At 38.0% G+C, this 23,402-nt stretch overlaps 1 protein-coding gene across 1 annotated transcript in view; it reads right to left on the bottom strand.

Annotated features, from left to right (window-relative positions):
- MSN (moesin) overlaps nucleotides 1-23,402 on the bottom strand; it is a 123,410-nt gene that overhangs the window by 32,123 nt on the left and 67,885 nt on the right. Inside the window, exon 2 of the mRNA XM_049767246.1 lies at nucleotides 17,200-17,283. Within this exon, the coding sequence (XP_049623203.1) occupies nucleotides 17,200-17,283 (84 nt within the window). The remainder of the gene's footprint in view (nucleotides 1-17,199; nucleotides 17,284-23,402) is intronic.

Raw genomic sequence — 23,402 nt, 5'->3', positions numbered from 1 at the left:
ATGCATTCAGAAATCGCTCCTGGCTTGGGAGACCATTAGGGACACGGGGGAATCAAACTGTGGTCTGTCCTAGATTAGCACATGCAAGACTAATGCCCTACTGCTTGCACCACCACTCTAGCCAGTACTCCAGTTCTTGAGCCATAATCATAGCCCAAGAAATCTTTCAAAAAGGGCCACTTATCTCATCCTAGATCTAATAACAACTCTAATGACTTTCAACAAGAATGCAGGAGAATGGTGTGTCTAGCCAGGTATAACTAATGAAAAATACTAACTTCTAAGAGTAAACTCAGTACCAGGATACAAAGAAATTCACCGTAAACACATGTGGATTATTAGGGCCATAATACTAGGTCTTGTACGTGGACCGGATGGAAACAGAAGTAGTTGCCTATACCAACTTCTCAGTTAAAAATGTTCAAAAAATTCCATCCTTAAAAGGAGTACTAGAATACACAGTCGGCCACAGATAGAAAGGAAAGAGCGCTTTAGTCTCTTTATATTACTTCAGTCAAGGAAAGGGCACTGTATATAAGAAGTCTGTGGAACCAGAGCTCTCCTGGCATTGCTGGGGAGACTATATGCACTGCTAGTTATTCAACCAGTTGGCCTTGTGCAAGGTAAGTGCCTTTAAACTTAATATTTTTGTGTCCTGGTAGTGAATTTTACTATTTTGTAGCTGGTTCTTCTTTTATAATCACTGAAATATTACATGCATAAAAATTTTCCTTTTAGAGAGATAAGCAATAATTCTCAACTTCCACTGAAGTCACAAAGTGATTTCTATGTAGAAGGAAGGAAACTATGAGACTTAAGATTGAAAAAAATGACTAAAAATAGAGCAGATAACCCCAAAATTTGAAGTATAAGAAAATAAATCCAATTACATTCACAGGTTAATTAAGCAAAATTTGACCTTACTTCTAGAACTCTGAAAAAAGACCATGTCTTACATAATTCCAGTTGTGTTTCTATAAAAAAAAGCTTCATTTCAGAAGAAAAAGAAAACTCACTCTATAATGAGATATATCATATTGTTTTAATTCAAGGAACTGGAACCAAGGCTCCAGTGCCTAGTATACTTACCATTCCACTATAATAGTTCCATTACTGATAAAAAAATATTTTCTTCCCCTACCCCCACAGAATTGCTAGCCACTGCCAGTAAGAAGTTCCCTTGCTATGGAAAATGTAAGCTGAATGTGACAACCCTATAAGCCCTCATTACTCAATTTTAAAGACCCTAATTTTTAGTGGGACTGAGATGCAGGAACAAAAAACAGGGTTTTTTGTTTTGTTTTGTTTTGGTTTGGTTTTTGGTTTTTGGGCCACACCCGGCGGTGCTCAGGGGTTACTCCTGGCTGTCTGCTCAGAAATAGCTCCTGGCAGGCACGGGGGACCATATGGGACACCGCGATTTGAATCAACCACCTTAGGTCCTGGATCAGCTGCTTGCAAGGCAAACGCTATAAAAAAAAAACAGGTTTTAAAACTGAACCACATGTAAACAGCCTCTACCCCACAGAGCCTCAAGCCACTGCCAGTCAGAAGCTCATACTACTAAGAAGGAGAGATCAGTGGGATCAGTATACACTCTGTCTACAGGCCCACTGCCCAGGAACCCTGCTGACACTTGAGGCTAAATCAGACAATCCTAGGCAGAACAAGGCCAACTTCTTCCTTAAAAATTACATAACACCAAAACCAAAGGAAAATCCTAACAAACTGAACTGCAATATCTCTATCATACTTGAGTAACCCTGTGTACCTAGAATAAATAAAACAGATCTACCTCCAACAACTCCTAGACAAATAAATAGACCACTTTTAAAGAAAAACACCCTGAGACTCCAACACCCCAATGCAATTTTTGCAAATAACAATGGGGAAACTAAGAAAGACACCAGCAGATGGGGACATGGAGAGAAATCCTAGCAAATTGATAAATTCTCCAAAGTGCACAAACTTCATAGATGAGGACCTAAAATTAGCATTTAATGTCTTAGCAATGGAATTAAAAGATTCACTAACCAAAGAATTTAAGAAATCCATAGATAAAAAAGAAATCCATAGATGAACAATTCCTCTAACAAAAATAGAACTCTATAAGAGGATGAGAGAGTCCATACTAATAGAACTAAGGAAACCTGAAGTGATAGTGGCAGTGGTAGGGTGTTTGCCTTGCATGTGGCTGACCCAGGACAGACCTCAATTCGATCCCAGGCATCACACATGGTCCCCAAAGCCAGGAACAATTTATGAGTAAATAGCCAGGAGTAAGCTTTGAGCATCACCAAGTATGGCCCAAAAACAAAACAAACAAACAAATGTAACTAAGAGAACTAAAAAACATGCTAGCAAGCCACAGTAGCAGCATTACACACATAGAGAATTGCATGGATAAACTTGAAGACAAAATGAAAGCCAGCAACAACAAATAAATCAATAAAGAAATGAGAGACAAAACATTAGAAAAAATGTAAGGTACTTAATGAACAAAGACAAAAAAAATAATCTGTGATTTATAGGAATACCAGAAGGAGAGGAAACGGGGAAAGGGGAAAACACATAAGCATAGGCTTAAAATAAAAGGATGTAAATTCAAGCCACTGGGGAAAAATAGCTGAGACAGCCATACTTATATCAGACAAAATTGCAGTCAACAAAAGAAAATGCTCAGAGATTAAGATAGACACTATTTATTGATCAGGGGAACATTAGACCAAGAAGAAATAATTGTGATCAACATTTATGCACCAAATGTAGAGCCAGTAAACCTGGTGAAACATATGGATTAAAAAGTGATAGTAGTAGGAGATTTCAACACACCATTATCACCACTAGACAGATCCATTAGCAGAAAACTAGCAAAGACATAAGAGCAGAAAATAAGAAACTAGAAGAACTTGGACTAATGGACTTAGGTTCCCTCCATCCCCAAAAGAAGTGTACACAATCTTCTCAAGTGCATATGTAACCTTCTCTTGAATAGACCATGCATTAGGACATAAATCTAACTTGCATATAGTCACAAAAATAAAGAATTATACTAAACACCTATCAGACCAGAATGCAACAGAGATCAAGTTTGAATGTAAAATGATGTGGAGAAAATCTAACACTTGAAGACTAATCAACATGCTGCTCAACAACAGATGGATCAGAGTAAATCAAGGAAGATGTAAAAAGATTCCTTGAGATGAATGACAATGAAGAAACAAATTGCCAAAATTTTCATAATTTAAAAAAGCAGTAAGTAGGGGAAAACTCAGTGCAATACTGGTATACATTAGGAAGGGTAAGATGACAAAATCAACAGCTTAAAGAGACACCTTAATTGTCTGGAAAAAGAGAAACAAAGAAACCCAAATACAGGTAGAAGACAACAAATAATAAAAACTAGAACAGAAATAAACATAGAGACAAAGAAAACAATACAAAGAATCTATGAGACCAGGAGCTGGGTTTTTTTTTTTAAGAATAAACAAGATAGACAAACTGCTGGCAAAACTCACAAAAAAGAGGGGGAAACACTCAAATATATAATATCACAAATGAAAGAGGAGAGATTACAACAGAACTTCAAAAAATCCTAGCCATCATGAGAGCTTATTATGAACAACTGTATTCAGTTAAGTTAGAGAACCCAGAAGAAATTGACAGATTCCTGGAAAAGTATCATCTCCCGAGACTTAATAAGGAGGAAGTGGAATACCTAAACAGGCCGATCACATCAAAGGAAATTGAAACAGTAAGAAACTCGCCAAGAATAAAAGTTCAGGACCGGATTGTTTTACAGGTGAATTCTATCAAACAGTCAGAGAAGAATTACTACAATTGATCCTCAGGTTTTCCAAAAATATTGAAAAGACAGGAATCCTACGTAATTCTTTTTATGAGGTTAATACGCTCATTCCTAAAGCTGACAAAATTACCACCAAGAAAGAAAACTACAGACCAATCTCACTAATGAACACGGGTGCAAAATCCTTAACAAAATCTTAGCAAACAGGCCCTGGAGAGATAGCACAGCTGCGTTTGCCTTGCAAGCAGCCAATCCAGGACCAAAGGTGGTTGATTCGAATCCTGGTGTCCCATATGGTCCCCCGTGCCTGCCAGGAGGTATTTCTGAGCAGAAAGCCAGGAGTACCCTTGAGCACCACCTGGTGTGGCCCAAAAACCAAAAAAAAAAATCTTAGGAAACAAAATACAACAAAAAATAAAAAAGGTATACAATATGACCAAGTGGGTTTCATCCCAGGGATGCAAGGATGGTTCAACGAACACAAATTAATCCACATCATACACCACTTCAACAATAAGAAAGACAAAACCCAATGATAGGAATCAATGCAGAGAAGGCATCTGACAAAATCCAACACCCATTCATGAACACCAGGAAAATAGGGTTGGAAGTAACCTTCAAGATAGTTACAGCTATCTAAAAGAAGTCCACAGCCAATATTATCCTTAACGGTGAAAAACTAAAAGCATTTTCATTAAGGTCAGGCACTAAGCTAAGCTGTCCACTGTCTTCACTCTTATTCTACATAGGTGTAGAAGTCCTAGCAATAGCAATCAAACAAGAGAATCAAAGGAATTCAAATATGAAAAGAGAAGTCAAACTATCTCTATTTGCAGATGATATGACAATATACATCAAAACCCTAAAGAGTACACAGAAAAGCTTTTAGAAACAATAAAGCACTAAAGTGACTACAAAGTCAATACACAAAAGACAGTAGCATTCCTTTATAAAATAATCATACAGAGAAGAAAGAAATAAAGCACTCCATCCCATTTAAAATAGTATCTAAAAGTATCAAGTACGTAGGAATCAACCTAAAAAGAGAAGTGAAAGACTTATACCATGAAAACTTCAAAATGCTTTAGAAAGAAATTGAAGAGGATCCAAGACATGGGAAGAAACTACTATATAGATTCAATGCAATCCCTATCCAAATTCAGCATCATTTCTTTAGGACTTAGAAAAATCAATTATAAAGTTCGTGTGGAACCACAAAAGACTTAGGTTAGCCAAATTCATATTGAAAAATAAAAAACTGAATGGCATTTCTTTTTTTTCTTATTTATTTATTTTATTTTTGGTTTTGGGCCACACAAAGCGGCTGCAAAACATATCTCACTCACTAAAACTATGATGTAAGATAAAATGACACAGCTAATAGAACTAGAAAGTGCTCAACAAAAGAACCCAAAAATAGGAAGACAAAAGGAAATAACAAACCTGAGAGCAGAAATCAACGAAGTGGAAACCCAAAAAACAATCCAGAAGATCAATGAAAGCAGAAGTTGGTTCTTTGAAAAAATAAAAAAGATTGATAGGCTACTGGGAAAACAAACAAAGAAAGAGAGAAACTTGATAACTCGTATTAGGAATGAAAAAGAAGAGATCACTACTGATATGGCAGACATTCAAAGGGTAATCAGAAACTACTTTGAGAAACTCTACGCCATTAAAAATGAGAACCTGGAAGAAATGGATGAATTCTTGGACTCTTAAAATCTTCCATGGATGAAGGAAGAGGATGTATCATATCTAAACACCTCCATGACCATTGATGAAATTAAAACGGTAATCAAATATCTGCACAAAAACAAAAGCCCAGGCACAGATGGATTCACTAATGAATTCTTTCAAACTTTCCAAGAGGAACTACTACCAATCCTGGCAAGACTCTTTCATGAAATTGAACAAATGGAAACACTTCCAAATAGCTTTTATGAAGCCCACATCACCTTGATACCTAAACCAGACAGAGATGCTACGAAAAAGAAAATTACAGACCAATATCGCTGATGAATGCAGACGCAAAGATCCTCAACAAAATCCTGGCAAATAGGATTCAGTGCCTCATTAAGAAGATTATACAAACTACGCCTGCCCAGTGGGGCCCAACTGTGAAAAACTGTGAGTACTGCCTGTGTGTGTCTGTCTACCATCCTGTTGTGTGAAACTCTGGGGAGTGGGCCGAAAAGAGGCTCCAGCAGAGCACTTTGGCTCTGCTTTGCTACGTGGCCGTGCGATCTTGCTAAGAAAAGAACACCATCACAACAAGAAGAAAAAATCACACTAAGAACTGTGCTGGATCACAGAAGCAAGCATTTCTTTCCACACTGTCTTATCTGCTGCGTACTTGGGCCTAAGATTTGATCCTGTGTGAGGCTTCATCCACGGAGGTCTCCCCTCCCTTGGAGGCAAGTCGACCCATACAGAAAGGGCGGAGTCAGAGGAGTGTTCTGCCTGCATCATATAGCCAATGAATATGACCACAACATGTAGAAAAACCCACAATACAAGTGTGTCAATGGGGAAACAGCACAGGCCAGCATCAGACATAGAGAATGAAGATGACAATTCTAATGACCAGCTAATGACCAACCAACTAATTAACCTCTCAGATAAGGACTTTAGACTAGCAATATGGAAGATATTCAACGAACTCGAAGAAACCATGGATCGAGTTGAACAGAACACTAATAAGAACCAAGAAAATATGAAGACAGAAATCATAAAACTCCAAACTGAAATAACAAGTCAAATAACAGGCCTGAAAAAATCAGGAAACGAAGTGAATGACAAAATGGATAAGCTCTGGGACAGGGTATCAGAAGCTGAGAATAGACTTGGTGCTGTGGAAGATGAGATACATAACAATTCCATACAACAGGAGAGATTGGAAAAAAAACTTAAAGCAAATGAACAGACAATGGAAAAATTAGTCAAAGAATGGGAACAGATGAAAATAGAAGTCTATGATAAGATCAACAGAAACAACTTAAGAATCACTGGAGTCCCAGAGGCCCAGGAAGAAAATTTCCAGGAAGAATCAATGGTCAAGAACATCATTAAAGAGAAACTTCCAGAGCTAAAGAATATATGTGATCAAATCCTGCATGCTTGAAGAGTACCAACCAAAAGAGACCCCAGAAAAACCACCCCAAGACACGTCCTAGTCACAATGACAAACCCCACAGATAGAGACAGAATTCTGAAAACAGCAAGATCAAAAGGGGAAATTACGTTCAAGCAAGCATCCTTGAGATTTACAGCAGACCTGTCAACAGAAACACTCAAGGCCAGAAAGCAGTGGTGGGAGATTGTGACAAGAAAGAATGAAATGAATGCTTCACCTAGAATACTGTACCCACCAAAACTCACGTTCCGGTTTGATGGAAGAATACATGGTTTCACAGAAAAACAAAGGTCAGAAAATTTACAGACTCAAAACCAGTCTTAAGAGAAAAACTAAAAGACCTAATTTAAGACAAGACTAACCAAAAGACACATCAAATTTTGATATAAAGATGGCATTAAATCCCAGGACAATTTTTTCTCTCAACGTCAATGGACTAAATGCACCAGTTAAGAGACATAGTGTGGGTAAATGGATCAAAAAACACAATTCAACCTTCTGCTGCCTACAAGAAACACACCTGAATAGTCAGAACAAACATAGACTCAAAATAAAAGGCTGGAGAAAAATTTTCCAAGCAAACACACCCATAAGAAAGCTTGAGTGACCATACTAATATCAGAAAATTCAAACTTTATACTCAGGAAGGTTGTAAGAAACAAAGATGGACATTTTATATTAATCAAGGGGTATGTAGAGCAAGAAGAAATCACTCTCCTAAACATATAGGCACCGAATGACGGGCCAGCAAAATATTTAATACAACTGTTGACAAATCTGAAAAATAATATCAACAACAACACAATAATTGTGGGGGACCTCAACACGGATTTGTCAACACTGGATAGGTCAACCAGACTGAAACCCAACAAAAATATACTAGACCTGAGGAGAGAAATGGAAAAAAGTGGCCTAGTGGATGTATATGGGACACTGCATCCCCAGAAACCTGGATACTCATTCTTCTCCAATGTACATGGGACATTCTCCAGGATAGACTACATGCTAGCACATAAAACATACCTCCATAATATCAAGAGGATAGAAATTTTCCAGGCTACCTTCGCTGACCACAAGGCTCTGAAATTATTTGTGAATTTCAAAGAGACTCAGGAGAAAAACTTTAACACCTGGAAGTTAAACATCCTCATACTGAATAACCAGTGGGTCCGAGATGAAATCAAGGAGGAAATCAAAAGGTTCCTGGAAACAAATGACAATAAAGACACAAACTATCAGAACATATGGGACACATCAAAAGAAGTACTGAGAGGAAAATTTATAGCTTTGCAAGCACACATCAGGAAGGAAGAAGGAGCTTACCTGAGTAGCTTAATGACACAGCTAATAGAACTAGGAAGTGCTCAACAAAAGAACCCAAACATAGGGAGACAGAAGGAAATAACAAAGCTGAGAGCAGAAATCAACGAAGTGGAAACCCAAAAAACAATCCAAAAGATCAACGAAAGCAGAAGTTGGTTCTTTGAAAAAATAAACAATATTGATAGACCACTGGCAAACCTAACAAAGAAAGAGAGAGAGAGAAACTTGATAACTCGTATTAGGAATGAAAAAGGAGAGATCACTACTGATATGACAGAGATTCAAAGGGTAATCAGAAACTACTTTGGAAAACTCTATGCCACTACAAAATGAGAACCTGGAAGAAATGGATGAATTCTTCAACACTTATAATCTTCCACGGTTGAAGGAAGAGGATGTATCATATCTAAACACCTCCATGACCATTGATGAAATTAAAACGGTAATCAAATATCTGCCCAAAAACAAAAGCCCAGGTACAGATGGATTCACTAATGAGTTCTTTCAAACTTTCCAAGAGGAACTACTACCAATCCTGGCAAGACTCTTTCATGAAATTTAACAAACAAAAAATTCCAAATAGCTTTTATGAAGCCAACATCACCTTGATACCTAAACCAGACAGAGATTCTACGAAAAAAGAAAATTACAGACCAATATCGCTGATGAATGCAGATGCAAAGATCCTCAACAAAATCCTGGCAAATAGAATTCAATGCCTCATTAAGAAGATCCTCCACTATGATCAAGGAGGTTTCATCCCAGGAACGCAAGTATGGTTTAACATCCGTAAATCTATCAACATAATACACAACATCAACAACAAGAAAAGAATCAAAAGATGCAGAGAAAGCATTTGGTAAGGTCCAACACCCATTCTTGATCAAAACTCTCGGCAATATGGGAATGGAAGGAACCTTTCTCAATATAGTTAAGGCCATCTACCACAAGCCAGTGGCAAATATTATCCTCATTGGAGGAAAACTAAAAGCCTTCCCTCTAAATTCTGGCACAAGACAAGGCTGTCCTATCTCATCACTCCCATTCAACACAGCACTGGAAGTACTTGCTATAGCGATTAGGCAAGAAAAAGATATCAAGGGAATCCAGATAGGAAAGGAAGAAGTCAAGCTCTCACTGTTTGCAGATGACATGATACTCTACTTAGAAAACCCTAAAGAGTCTACCAAAAAGCTTCTAGAAACAATAGAGTCATATAGCAAGGTGGCAGGCTACAAAATTAACACACAAAAATCAATGGCCTTTATATACACCAATAGTAATAAGTAAGAAATGGACATTATAGTGCCACACAATCTCAAATATGGGAGAAATTAATTTCCCCAACTTTAAACTTTACTACAAAGCAATAGTTATCAAAACAGCATAGTATTGGAATAAGGACAGGCCTTCAGATCAGTGGAATAGGCTTGAATACTCAGAAAATGTTCCCCAGACATACAATCACCTAATTTTTGATAAAGGAGCAAGAGATCCTAAATGGAGCAAGGAAAGCCTCTTCAAAAAGTGATGTTGGCACAACTGGATAGCCACTTGCAAAAAAATGAACTTAGACCACCCAGCTAATCATCAGAAAGTTGCAAATCAAAACAATGATGACATACCACCTCACACCACAGAGAATGGCACAGATCACAAAGAATGAGAATAAACAGTGTTGGCGGGGATGTGGAGAGAAAGGAACTCTTATCCACTGCTGGTGGGAATGCCATCTAGTTCAAACTTTATGGAAAGCAATATGGAGATTCCTCCAAAAGTTGGAAATTGAGCTCCCATATGGTCCAGCTATACCACTCCTAGGAATATACCCTAGGAACACAAAAATACAATACAAAAACCCCTACACATGTATTCGTTGCAGCACTATTTACCATACCAAGTCTCTAGAAACAACCGAGATGCCCTTCAACAGACGAATGGCTAAAGAAACTGTGGTACATATACACAATGGAATATTATGCAGCTGTCAGGAGAGATGAAGTCATGAAATTTTCCTATACTCGGATGTACACGGAATCTATTATGCTGAGTGAAATAAGTCAGAGAGAAAAACGCAGAATGGTCTAACATATCTATGGGTTTTAAGAAAAATGAAAGACATTCTTGCAATAATAATTTTCAGACACAAAAGAGAAAAGAGCAGGAATCTCCAGCTCACCTCAGGAAGCTCACCACAAAGAGTGATGAGTTTAGTTAGAGAAATAACTACATATTAAACTGTCCTAATAATGAGAATGTATGAGGAAAATGGAGAGCCTTTTTAGAGTACAGGCGGGGGTCAGGTGGGGAGGAGGGCGATTTGGGACATTGGTGATGGGAATGTTGCACTGGTGATAGGTGGTGTTCTTTACATGACTGAAACCCAAACACATCATGTATGTAATCAAGTTGTTTAAATAAAAAAATGAAAATAAAAAAAGAAGATTATCCACTAGGATCAAGTAAGTTTCATCCCAGGAATGCAAGGATGGTTTAACATCCGTAAATCTATCAACATAATACAAAACATCAACAACAACAAAAGTAAAAATCACATGATCATATCAATAGACGCAGAGAAAGCATTTGATAAGGTCCAACACCCATTCTTGATCAAAACTCTCAGAAAAATGGGAATGGAAGAAACCTTTCTCAATATATTTAAGGCCATCTATCACAAGCTAGTGGCAAATATTGTCTTCAATGGAGAAAAAATGGAAGCCTTTCCTCTAAATTCTGGCACAAGACAAGCCTGTCCTCTCTCACCACTCCTACTCAACATAGCACTGGAAGTACTTGCTATAGCTATTAGGCAAGAAAAAGATAACAAGGGAATCCAGATAGGAAAGGAAGAAGTCAAGTTCTCACTGTTTGCAGATGACATGATACTCTACCTAGAAAACCCTAAAGTCTCTACCAAAAAGCTTCTAGAACTAATAGACTCATATAGCAAGGTGGCAGGCTACAAAATTAACACACAAAAATCAATGGCCTTTCTATACACCAATAGTAATAAGGAAGAAATGGACATTAAGAAAACAACCCCATTCACAATAGTGCCACACAAACTCAAATATCTTGGAATCAACTTGACTAAAAATGTGAAGGACCTATACAAAGAAAACTTTAAAACTCTGCTCCAAGAAATAAGAGAGGACACGCGGAAATGGAAACACATACCCTGCTCATGGATTGGCAGGATTAACATCATTAAAATGGCAGTACTCCCCAAGGCATTATACAGATTTAATGTGATCCCTGTAAAGATATCCATGACATTCTTCAAAGAAGTGGATCAGACACTTTTAAAATTCATTTGGAACAATAAACACCCTAGAATAGCTAAAGCAATCATTGGGAAAAAGAATATGGGAGGAATTACTTTCCCCAACTTTAAACTGTACTACAAAGCAATAGTTATCAAAACAGCATGGTATTGGAATAAAGACAGACCCTCAGATCAGTGGAATAGGCTTGAATACTCAGAAAATGTTCCCCAGACATACAGTCACCTAATGTTTGATAAAGGAGCAAGAAATCCTAAATGGAGCAAAGAAAGCCTCTTCCACAAGTGGTTTTGGCACAACTGGCTAGCCACTTGCAAAAAATTTAACTTAGACCCCCAACTAATATCATGTATGAAGGTTAAATCCAAATGGATGAAAGACCTCAATATCAGACCCGAAACCATAAGATATATAGAACAACTCATAGGTAAAACACTCTAGGACAGGGGTCTTCAAACTGCGGCCGCAGGCCACATGCGGCCCACAGAGGAGCCAGCAGTGAGCACTGTTTGTTTGCCAAGATACCTGCCAGCATATATACTCAATGTATATCCAAATATCAGGAACCATGCACTCAAAATGGTAAGCATCTTTGGTAGCACTTATGCCTGTGAACAGACTTTTTCAAGAATGAAACATCTGAAATCTCCAAACAGATCAAGATTAACTGATGCCCACGTGCATCACTTGTTACAGCTGGCAGTGACAAATATGGAACCGGACATTGACCATCTCATTAGCCAAAAGCAGGCCCACAGTTCCCATTGAAATACTGGTGCGTGATCTGTTTATTTATAAATGTTTTTCATTTTATTTATGTAAGATATGTGCAGTGTGAGTAGGAATTAGTAGCTCATATAGTCCAGCCATCCATCTCTCTAAGGGACCATAATCCGGCCCCCACTTTAAAAAGTTTGAAGACCCCTGCTCTAGGACATTGAGACTACAGGCATCTTCAAAGAGGAAACTGCACTCTCCAAGCAAGTGAAAGCAGAGATTAACAGATGGGAATATATTAAACTGAGAAGCTTCTACACCTCAAAAGAAATAGCGCCCAGGATACAAGAGCCCCCCACTGAGTAGGAGAAACTATTCACCCAATACCCATCAGATAAGGGGCTAATCTCCAAAATATACAATGCACTGACAGAAATCTACAAGAAAAAAACATCTAATCCCATCAAAAAATGGGAGAAGAAATGGACAGACACTTTGATAAAGAAGAAATACAAATGGCCAAAAGACACATAAAAAAATGCTCCACATCACTAATCATCAGGGAAATGCAAATCAAAACAACTATGAGGTACCACCTCACACCCCAGTGATTGGCACACATCACAAAGAATGAGAACATGCAGTGTTGGCGGGGATGTGGAGAGAAAGGAACACTTATCCACTGTTGGTGGGAATGCCGTCTAGTTCAACCTTTATGGAAAGCAATATGGAGATTCCTCCAAAAACTGGAAATCGAGCTCCCAAACGACCCAGCTATACCACTCCTAGGAATATACCCTAGGAGCACAAAAATACAATACTAAAATCCCTTCCTTATACCTATCTATATTCATTGCAACACTATTTACCATAGCAAGACTCTGAAAACAGCCAAGATACCCTTCAACAGATGAATGGCTAAAGAAACTGTGGTACATATACACAATGGAATATTATGCAGCTGTCAGGAGAGATGAAGTCATGAAATTTTCCTATACATGGATGTACATGGAATCTATTATGTTGAGTGAAATAAGTCAGAGAGAGAGAGAGAAAGATGCAGAATGGTCTCACTCATCTATGGGTTTTAAGAAAAAAGAAAGACATGCTTGCAATAACAACTTTCAGACAGAAAAGGAAAAGAGCTGGAAGTTACAGCTCGCCTCATGAAGCTCACCAAAAACAGGGATGAGTTTAGTTTGAGAAATAACTATGTTTTCAACTATGCTAATAATGAGAATTTATGAGGGAAATAGAAAGCCTGTCTAGAGTACAGGCGGGGGTTGGGTGGGGAGGAGGGAGATTTGGGACATTGGTGATGGGAATGTTGCACTGGTGATGGGTGGTGTTCTTTACATGACTTAAACCCAAACACAATCATGTAGTAATAAAGTTGTTTAAATAAAAAAATGAACTGGGGCCCGGAGAGATAGCACAGCGACGTTTGCCTTGCAAGCAGCCGATCCAGGACCAAAGGTGGTTGGTTCGTATCCTGGTGTCCCATATGGTCCCCCGTGCCTGCCAGGAGCTATTTCTGAGCAGACAGCCAGGAGTAACCCCTGAGCAATGCCAGGTGTGGCCCAAAAACCAAAAAAAAAATGAACTGACCTAAATACCCAACCCAATGTCAACAACAATAAAATCAGGAGATCCAAACTATAACAAGCTATACATAAAAGAGACCTGTTACACTAGCAGTCCAGGGGGCTAAGTGTGGAGGTATGAGATGCATGTTGGGAACAGTGACAGAGGGAGGTCAACTTTTGTGGTGGGAATTTCCCTAATGCATTCTCACTATGTACCTTAAGTATAACTGTGAAAGACTTGTAATCCACATTGTTCTCAATAAAAAATAAAAAAAAATACTCTCCTTCTTTGTTTGTTTTTGTTTTTGGGTCACACCTGGCAGCTCCCAGGGTTTCTTTCTGGCTCTATGCTCAGAAATTTTCAGGGGACCATATGGAATGCCAGGATTTGAACAACTGTCCTTATGCATGCAAGGCAAACGCCTTACCTCCATGCTATCTCTGCAACCTCCCCAAAAATACGTTCTTGACTCTTTTTGACTCCAATCAAACAGCTCATAGTACAAAAGCTAATATTTCTTAAAATTTTCATGAAATAAATTCATTTCTTAAATTTTGCTCAGGATTTAATTCTGGCTCTTCACTCAGGAAACTCCTGACAGGTTTAAAGAACTAATAGAACAGGGGTGGCAAAGAAGTTCGACACAAAGAGCCCAAATTTTAAACTGTGAGCGTCAGAGAGCCACACCACGCAGTGACCTGCCAAAACAGACAAACACTCACACAAAAGCATATAATTTTAACAATGATATATTAAACTCATATTGCATTTTGCCATTTTGAGTGAGGGTAAAAATCCTGTTCGCCACCCCTGATTATAGAAAGACAGGGAACAAACCAGATTTGGTAGCATGCAAGAAAAGTTTCCTCCGCACTACACTATTGCTTTTAACCCAATGCTATAACTTCTTAAGGAGCAAAAAGTAATGAGCACATATACTCAGGAAACATATATGATATAAAGATATAGGTATATGACTACAAGCCGTAATTTCTTAAGCAGACTAATATTAAACCTAAATTATTTGTATGAACTTTACTTTTATTCTTTAAATATCCATATTTTAATAAGTTATATAGCATCTACAAGTAAGATTTATACTCCAAGATACTATACCACATTCATCCCTTAGCTCTGTACTTTCTTTTTTTGGGTGGGTTTTGGGGGGCCACACCCATTTGATGCTCAGGGGTTACTTCTGGCTAAGCACTCAGAAATTGCCCCTGGCTTGGGGGAACCATATGGGTTGCCGGGGGATCGAACCGCAGTCCTTCCTTGGCTAGCGCTTGCAAGGCAGACACCTTACCTCTAGCGCCATCTCACCAGCCCCAGCTCTGTACTTTCTAAAACATGTCATATGCACCTAAGGAATCTGGACTTCAGTTTCTAAAGTGGTTATCTTTAGTACCATATACATAGCCAAAATAAATTGAATAATAATGTTCAAGAAGCAAAATGTGGAAGATGGTGTTTTAGCAAAGAAAAGAGATTAAGAAAATCCTCTGTCATGTACAAATGTTGCCTATATCTAAAGTCTGTAGATAGGAGTGAAGATCAAGTCATTTTCAGAGTGCAGAATCAACTTATTCATCTCCCTATGCAATTGTCTGTGGAAACAATTCAATAGTATCAGACCACTTCAGAAGTCCAAAGCAGAAGGGAAAACTGCATGAAAAGTTACATGGAAAACAATGTCAATGACCAAACACCTAATCTGAAGTAAAACTAATAAACAGGATTAGCCATAGCTGTATCAATTACGACCTAAAAGCAAATTAATACGCAAAAGAAAAGTTCTTGGAGTGGCTGCCATCATCTCTGTTTCTGTTACTCTATACTGCCTTTACTCAGTTAACCACCAGTTCTATAGCTTAACTTCTTAAACTATGGTTAGCAAACAAACATAGGGGGGTCAAAAATTGAATGTGAGGGTCACAAAAATTGAAAAAAAATTTTAAAGGTTACTGAAAGTGCAAATAACCAAAAACTAATTCAGAGTCAAGTATGTAGCAAAGCCTAGTTTTTCTGGCATCACTCATCTGTCCTACATTTCTCAGATGAAAAGGATTTACAGAAAACGTTTTTTATGTCCTGCTCTACAACACAAAATACATTCATCTCAAGTTCTACATTTAGGAACCTAACTTTCCTCTGCTCTGAATTTGTAAGGCAGAATGAAATTAGATGACAGCTGATAAATTTACTGAGAAAATTACAAATACTATATGCCATGGTTCAAATACCAATATCACAATCTAGCTATCTGACATTAAATATTTCCCCTTTTTCAACCTCAATTTCTCACTATAAAATACCATTAAAATAATAGTTTAGTATAATATATTACTATTACAATAATATACCTAAATATTATAAATTAAAAATAAATGCAAGAGTAGAATGGATTGCTTCCATTGCAAAATATACAAATCTTAAGTATTATTACAGAGACAGGGTAATTTTGATTGTTGTTTTTGTTACTGGACCACACCCAGCAGTGCTCAGGTGTTACTTCTGGCTCTGCACTCAAGAATCACTCCTGACATTCTTGGGAGACCATATGGAATGGCAGGGATTGAACCCAGCAAGCAAATATCCCACCCACTATGATATCATTCTACCCTAGAGACAGGGTAATTTTAACTTAATTAGGTAGACATTAATAAGAACAACCAATACCTTCTACACACCAAACAATTAACTTATTAAAATAGTAAATAATTACACAATCTTTGAGACCATTGTGATGACCATTTTTCTAAAGAAAATAAAATACTAAGTAAGCAATGCAAGTTTACAAAAATAAACAGTAAGACTAAAATTTAACCTAAGAATGCCATGTTATACATGCTATCCATTTATGTGACCTTAAAGATAGCTTTTCATCTATATGGAAGGTATAATTTTACTTTGCTTCAATAAGTAAGGACATCCAAGTTTGTTGAGGGTCGAGATGGTGTTAATTAGAGAAAGTCTCCTGGAGTCACAGAATAGATGAATGAACAAATTTGTAATATTATCTTTATTCTAGAGCTCTTTAATAGTTGAGATAAATAGCTCATTTTTTAAATTCCAAGGCATGTTCCTTAATGCCAGTACAGAATTACATTTAGAATGCCTAACAGAGGCATATCCCACTAAGTTTTTTATTATCACAAGTTCAGGAATAGTTTTATATAAAGACCATGTAAGTTAGAGAACCATCAAAGTTAATATGTCCTTTTTATTCTTAATGTTAGTATTAATCTTTGTGTTGACCTATCTTGGATAACCAAGTTACATTAATTCCTTGTGGTGCAAGGAATGGGCTGAGTGAAAAAGCTAGGAAAAAGTGAGTTGCTTACCTGGTCAAACAGCTGCTTGCCAGTGGTATTGGGTTGAATGGCAAACTCCAGTTCTGCATCCATGGTGGTCACACGCACATTGATCTAAGATGAGATCAAAAAATGCATGTTAATTATATAGCTTTGTGCTGGCAGAACTTAGCATTAGTGTAGCTAGGAGAATACTAGAATGTTAAGATGTTACAGGACTTAGATATTAGTAGATAATTGGAAGAATACTGCAATAAACAATTTATTCCTTATCCCCAAAAGGATAATCTGTCAGATGTGAAATATTTATCCAAGTGCAGGATGATATGATAATGCTAATGTTTTATTTTTTGTATTCTGTGGTGTGATCATGAGTGGTCAGTTATTATTTGCATCATAATTTCAATGTCTGTGACTTATGCTCATTTGTATGTATCAAAGCCTATGTAATATTTCTTAAGATTTATGGAAAAATGAGTGTGTATATAGAAATCATACTATTAAACTCCAATTTTATAGCGATAAAAAAAAGAAATACTTATCCAAGTGCAAACAAATAGAGTTTCAAATTAAACTAAAATATGTATGCCCAGGCAAGAAAGCGGCCAGGAGGAAAAAAACAACAAACTGTTGACCAGGAGTGGTGGAGTGCCTGTGGGTTGTGAGCAGGGTTTGGATTTAAAAAGCACCATTTTGAACTGAACTGAATTAAGTGAACCCAGGAAAGGGTGCAGCCAGCTGAATAAATAACACACTGGTGACCAGCAGCAGGGCAGAAAGGCTATGGGTTATGGGCAGACTCTGGACATAAAAAGTGCTATTTTGAGCCTAGTCCTGTAACCAACCTCCATGTCCAACAACAGATGAATGGATCATTAAGATGTGATATTTATACACAATGGAATACTACATGGCAGTCAGAAATGATACAATCACAGACATTGCAGCAATGTGGATGGACCTAGAACATATTATGTTAAACGAAGTAAGTCAGAAGACGAAAGATAAACACAGTACTATTCTGAAGCACCTAGAACATACACCTTATATACAACTAATACTCAACAATCAAATAACAGGGTTTAACAGGGTAGAAACTCCAAACACTGTAATAGTCAACATATACTCGGGAGCAGTGTCCAAAATACATGAAAAACGAGCAACACAAACTCTTGACTACACGTTATACCACAAAGAAACCGCAACAACAGCAACAGCAGCATTGAGAGAACAGGTATGTAATCAGCCTTCTACTACAAAGGCCCATAATAATCCCTTTGGGATCTTATACAGGATCACAGGTAAAGAATACCACGGGAAATTACTGACTCCAATGGAAACATCTCATAACACTATGTTTTAATGCCTTAATCTTACTATATTTAAAATTACCTCTCAGCTTTTCTATCCACAGACGTTCTTGGATACAAAGGGTGGACAAACTAAGATGGCATCTCGGGGCTCAGACACATGAGATACCATACCCAGCTTGCACTACGAGAATGTTCCGAGAAAACTCTTTAACATACACTTTATCTCTAGGTTATACCTTCTTTTAGGATTTGAAGCACGTGACCAGTCAGACCACCGAAGCAGCAACTTTGACGTACAGAATTATAATACAGGCCCTACTTATCAAACACACTCAAGCAAACTAGCATTCCCTTGCTATTTTCTCCTCTATTCTCACTACTTTCTTTTTTCTTTTTTATTTTTTCTTCTCTTTTCCTTTTTCTTTCCTCTTCTCCCTTTCTTTCTAATGTACTTTCTCTTTTCTTCCTTCCTACCACTTCCATATACTTTCCCCTTTCCCCCCTTTGGAAATCCAACTATCCCTTCACCCTTCAATCCCATCCAGACCTCCCACCGTATTAAAACTCTTCACCCTCAGTTCTTATTCCATTAGGCATCAAGACTGACCTCCTAACCCAAGGAGCTAGTACCCAGCACCCAAGTGAAGGGACACTCAGTCAAACCCACACCTCTTCCCCTGCAAGAAAAGGCAACCAACTCCCCTGCAGACTCATGCTGCACGGCCCTCCCTACCAATTCCCCCTAACGTGGACTGTTACTTGAAACCGGACTTAGCTCTAAAAATATCCCCAATGCAAGAGCTCTTACAAGACCTCCCTGCCACAAATCTTTTACCAATCTCAAGAAGATCAGGGGCTGTGATGGAAAGGTGCCTGGGAACCCACACACCACAAGAAAATCCCAAAAGACAATGGGGAAACCTAAACTTCCAACGTAAGTATAAGACCTGTATTACACCACCTCCTTACCTGCTTTTCCCCAAAAGTAAAGTAGTCTCTTGCATCACTTTGTTCCTTTAATTACTTTGTTAATGCATTTTTTAAATGTTTGTTCTACATATACATAGGTGAGCACATATATTTTTATTCCTATTTTTTTTTCTTTTTGGTTGTGTGACCTGTTTCTGTTTTCTTCTAAGTCAACACCCAAATGCACCGACAATATAATGTAGCACCCTTTCTCCCTGCAAAGGCACACTAATAAAACGGGAAATCTTACATATTAAAACGAGCTCTTATCTACTAGGTATAAGAACTCATACTTGTTTACAATACAGTGATATCTCCCACCTTGAAAATATGTCATGCGGATCCAACTTAGACCCCAGGTGATTAGACACCATCCGTCCAGCCTTGAACCCTGGATCCCAGACATAGAAACGACGAAGTTCTTCACAACAGCTATGGGAAAAAAATCCCATCTGGGACATCCTTAATACTGCTGGGCCACCAACAAATGCCAGCTCTAATATGATATCCTGACAACGAGGAAAATGGTAATAACTTGACGTAAGAGCAGGTTATTTTACCTCACCAGCTAACGATAAGACAAAATCAGAAGACTTGTCACCCTTTGGTCGGTCCAAAAGCCAAGATTGCGATTTACAGATGACTGGCTACTAGAACCATGACTGGACTGTATATATCTTGGGACCAATAAAAAAGCCCTAGTCTAGGGTTTGAATTACGACCTGCACAACAACCATGATCCCCAGTTCCAAAGGTCTGGCTGAGACAATTGCAACAGAATGGGGCTTCTGGAAACACAATGAAAGACGCTATCCAAGGTTCAATTCTAGGATCAGTGCAAAGATCAAGACCACCAACCACAGAAGATGGATTAAAATGACACTGAGGGAACAGAACTTCTAGAACCACAAAGAAAGACTTCATCATAATTCCCACTCCTGGACCTGTGCAGATACTGAGATCTCTAGATACAGATGTCTGATTTTATCACCCAGGAAGGAGCAGAAGTCTTCCAAACACCACGAAAGCACCAAAGGGAGAGTAAATGAACCTGAACGGAGTCAATAGTTAATCCCATGACAATATACTCCAAGGGTGGAGAAACCCCATATCTCTTAGGCCAAGTGAATTCCTTTTCGAGTGACCCCAATATTTACTGTGCCAGTGCAGGAGGGAAAAAAAGGCAAAAAACACAAAACATTTTTTTATTTTTATATATTATTTTTATATACTCGTTTACTATTATTTTTTATTTTTATTTACCTATCTCCTTCTTGTCTATTTCTTTGTTTTGGTATGGTTATTGAAGTTGTTGTCCCCATTTATATTTATGTTTTTCCTTCTTTTCTTTTCTTTCTTTATGTGCCCTGCCATGTTTTTATCTCAAGACCATGGCTTTTTTTGTGGTGCTTATCGTTGTTATTGTTGGAGTGCTCACTGGATATTTGACACTTCTTTTTGTACTGTTGGGTGTTTCACCTTATTTTTCTCCTTCGTCTCTCAAACCAATGATGAGAGCCTCTAGAAGGATTCTGCCCATTTTCGGCGTATTAGACTTTTACCCCAGTTTATTACTTTTCTCTTCTTCAAACAAAACCACATAACTTGAACTATCTAGTCCTGCCTCCCAGTTAGAGGGGGAAATAAGGGAGGCACCAAGACCAAACAGGTGCAAGACTACTAAGTAGTAAACTAGGTACAGAAGGGACCACATTTTCTAGCAGCCCTTGGGTGAGGGAAGAGGATATGGGAGGTAGGACGAAAATGGTGGTGTAGGGAGGACAAATCGGTGATGGGAATCCCCCTGATTTTATGTAAATATATACATAAAATATTATTGTCAACAATATGTAAGCCACTATGATCAAAATAAAATTTATATTTAAGGGGCCGGGCGGTGGCGCTGGAGGTAAGGTGCCTGCCTTATCTGCGCTAGCCTAGGAGACGGACCGCGGTTCGATCCCCCGGCGTCCCATATGGTCCCCCAAGCCAGGAGCGACTTCTGAGCGCATAGCCAGGAGTAACCCCTGAGCGTTACCGGGTGTGGCCCAAAAACCAAAAAAAAAAAAAAAAAATTTATATTTAAAAAAGTGCTATTTTGAACTAAATTAAGATGTGTGAGCCCAGGCAAGTGTTTGGTTAGAAGAAAATATAAATGGAGTGTTGAAGAGCAATGATGGGAGCAGCTGTGGTCTACGAGTGGAGTTTGGAATAAAGAAGCACCATTTTGAAATGAACTTAGGAGAGTAAGTCCAGGCAAGAATCAAGCTGGAGGGGAAAAATGCACTGCTGACCAGCAGCAGTTAAGAGTGTCTGTGGGCTGTGAAGGAGTTTGGACTAAAGAGTACCATTTTGAACTGAACTGAGGTGAGTGAGAACAGTCAAATATATGGCCAAGAAAAAATTTTGAGTGTTGACCAGCAATGGGGGGCAGCTGTGGGATGTAGAAGGAGTGTAGACTAATGAAGCATCATGTTCAACTGAAGTGAGGTGAGTGACAGAGTCAAAACTGTGACTGGTAGAAAAACAAAACAAGAATGAAGTGTTGACCAGCAACAGAAGAATTGACTACAGGATGTGGATAAAATTTGGAATAAATAAGCAACATTTTTATAATAATATCTTGATTATATACTATATATATCATATATATACTATTATATACTATATATATACTATATATTATATATATTATATACTATATATAATATATATATAGTACCATGATTACAAACATATTTATAGTTGGATTCAGTTATGAAAAATGAACACTCCCCAGTGCAACTTTCCTATCACCAATATCCTCCATCTATCTCCTCCCCCACCCTTGCCTGTATTCAAGACAGGTATTCTACTTCTCTCACTCACTACCATTGTTTTGATTGTTGTTAGTGTATTTATTTCTCTAACTACACACACCACTCATTGTGGCAAGCTTCATATCGTGGCTGGTCCTTCCAGCCCTCACCTCATTTGTCTCTGGGTATTATTACAATAATGCCCTTTATTTTTCTAAAAAGCCATAAATAAGTGAGACTATTCTGTGTCTATGTCTCTCCTTCTGACTTATTTGACACACTTGATTTAGTTTCCATGTCAATCCATGTATAGGAAAATTTCATGACTTCATTTTTCCTGACAGCTGCATATAGTATTCCATTGGGTATATGTACCACAGATTTTTAGCCACTCATTTGTTGTCAGGCATGTGGGTTGTTACCATACTCTGATTATATTATTATTATTATTATTATTATTATTATTATTAGCACTGCTATGTATACGCAGAAGGCATTTTTATATTCCTAGGAGTAGTATAGCTGGATCATATGGGAGCTCAATTTCCAGTTTATTGAGGAATCACCATATTGTTTTCCATAAAGGCTGGACTAAAGGGTATTCCCACCAGCAGTTAATGAGAGTTCCTGTCTCTCCAGATCCCTGCCAGCACTGATTGTTCTTTTACTTTGTAATGTGTGCCAGTCTCTGTGGTGGGAGATGGTACCTCATTGTTCTTTTAATTTTCATTTCCCTGATGATTAGTGATGTGGAACATTTTTTCATGTGCCTTTTGGCCATTTGTATTTCTTGAGAAAGAGTGTGTTCATTTCATCTCCCCAATTTTTGATGGAGTTAGATTTTATTCTTGTTAAGATCTGTCAGTATATTTCATATCTTAAATATTATCCCCTTATCTGATGGGTGTTGGGTGAATAGTTTCTCCCATTCTGTAGGTGCTTTTTGTATCCTAGTCAGTATTTCCTTTGATGTGCAGAAGCATCTCAGCTTAGTATAGTCCAATCTGTTTATCTCTGCTTCCACTTTTTGGAAGGATCCTCACCACAACCAATAAAAAACAGCACCAAACTACAAAGTTTCTACAATGGGTTCTACAATGGGATAACAATACAGAACCCCACCAAACCTTGTGGCTAAATATATTGGATCTGA

This window comes from Suncus etruscus, chromosome X (assembly GCF_024139225.1).
Source record: "Suncus etruscus isolate mSunEtr1 chromosome X, mSunEtr1.pri.cur, whole genome shotgun sequence".
Taxonomy (NCBI): Eukaryota; Metazoa; Chordata; class Mammalia; order Eulipotyphla; family Soricidae; genus Suncus; species Suncus etruscus.
Note: the sequence above shows the minus strand (reverse complement) of the source record. Positions and strands in the feature narration are given on the sequence as shown.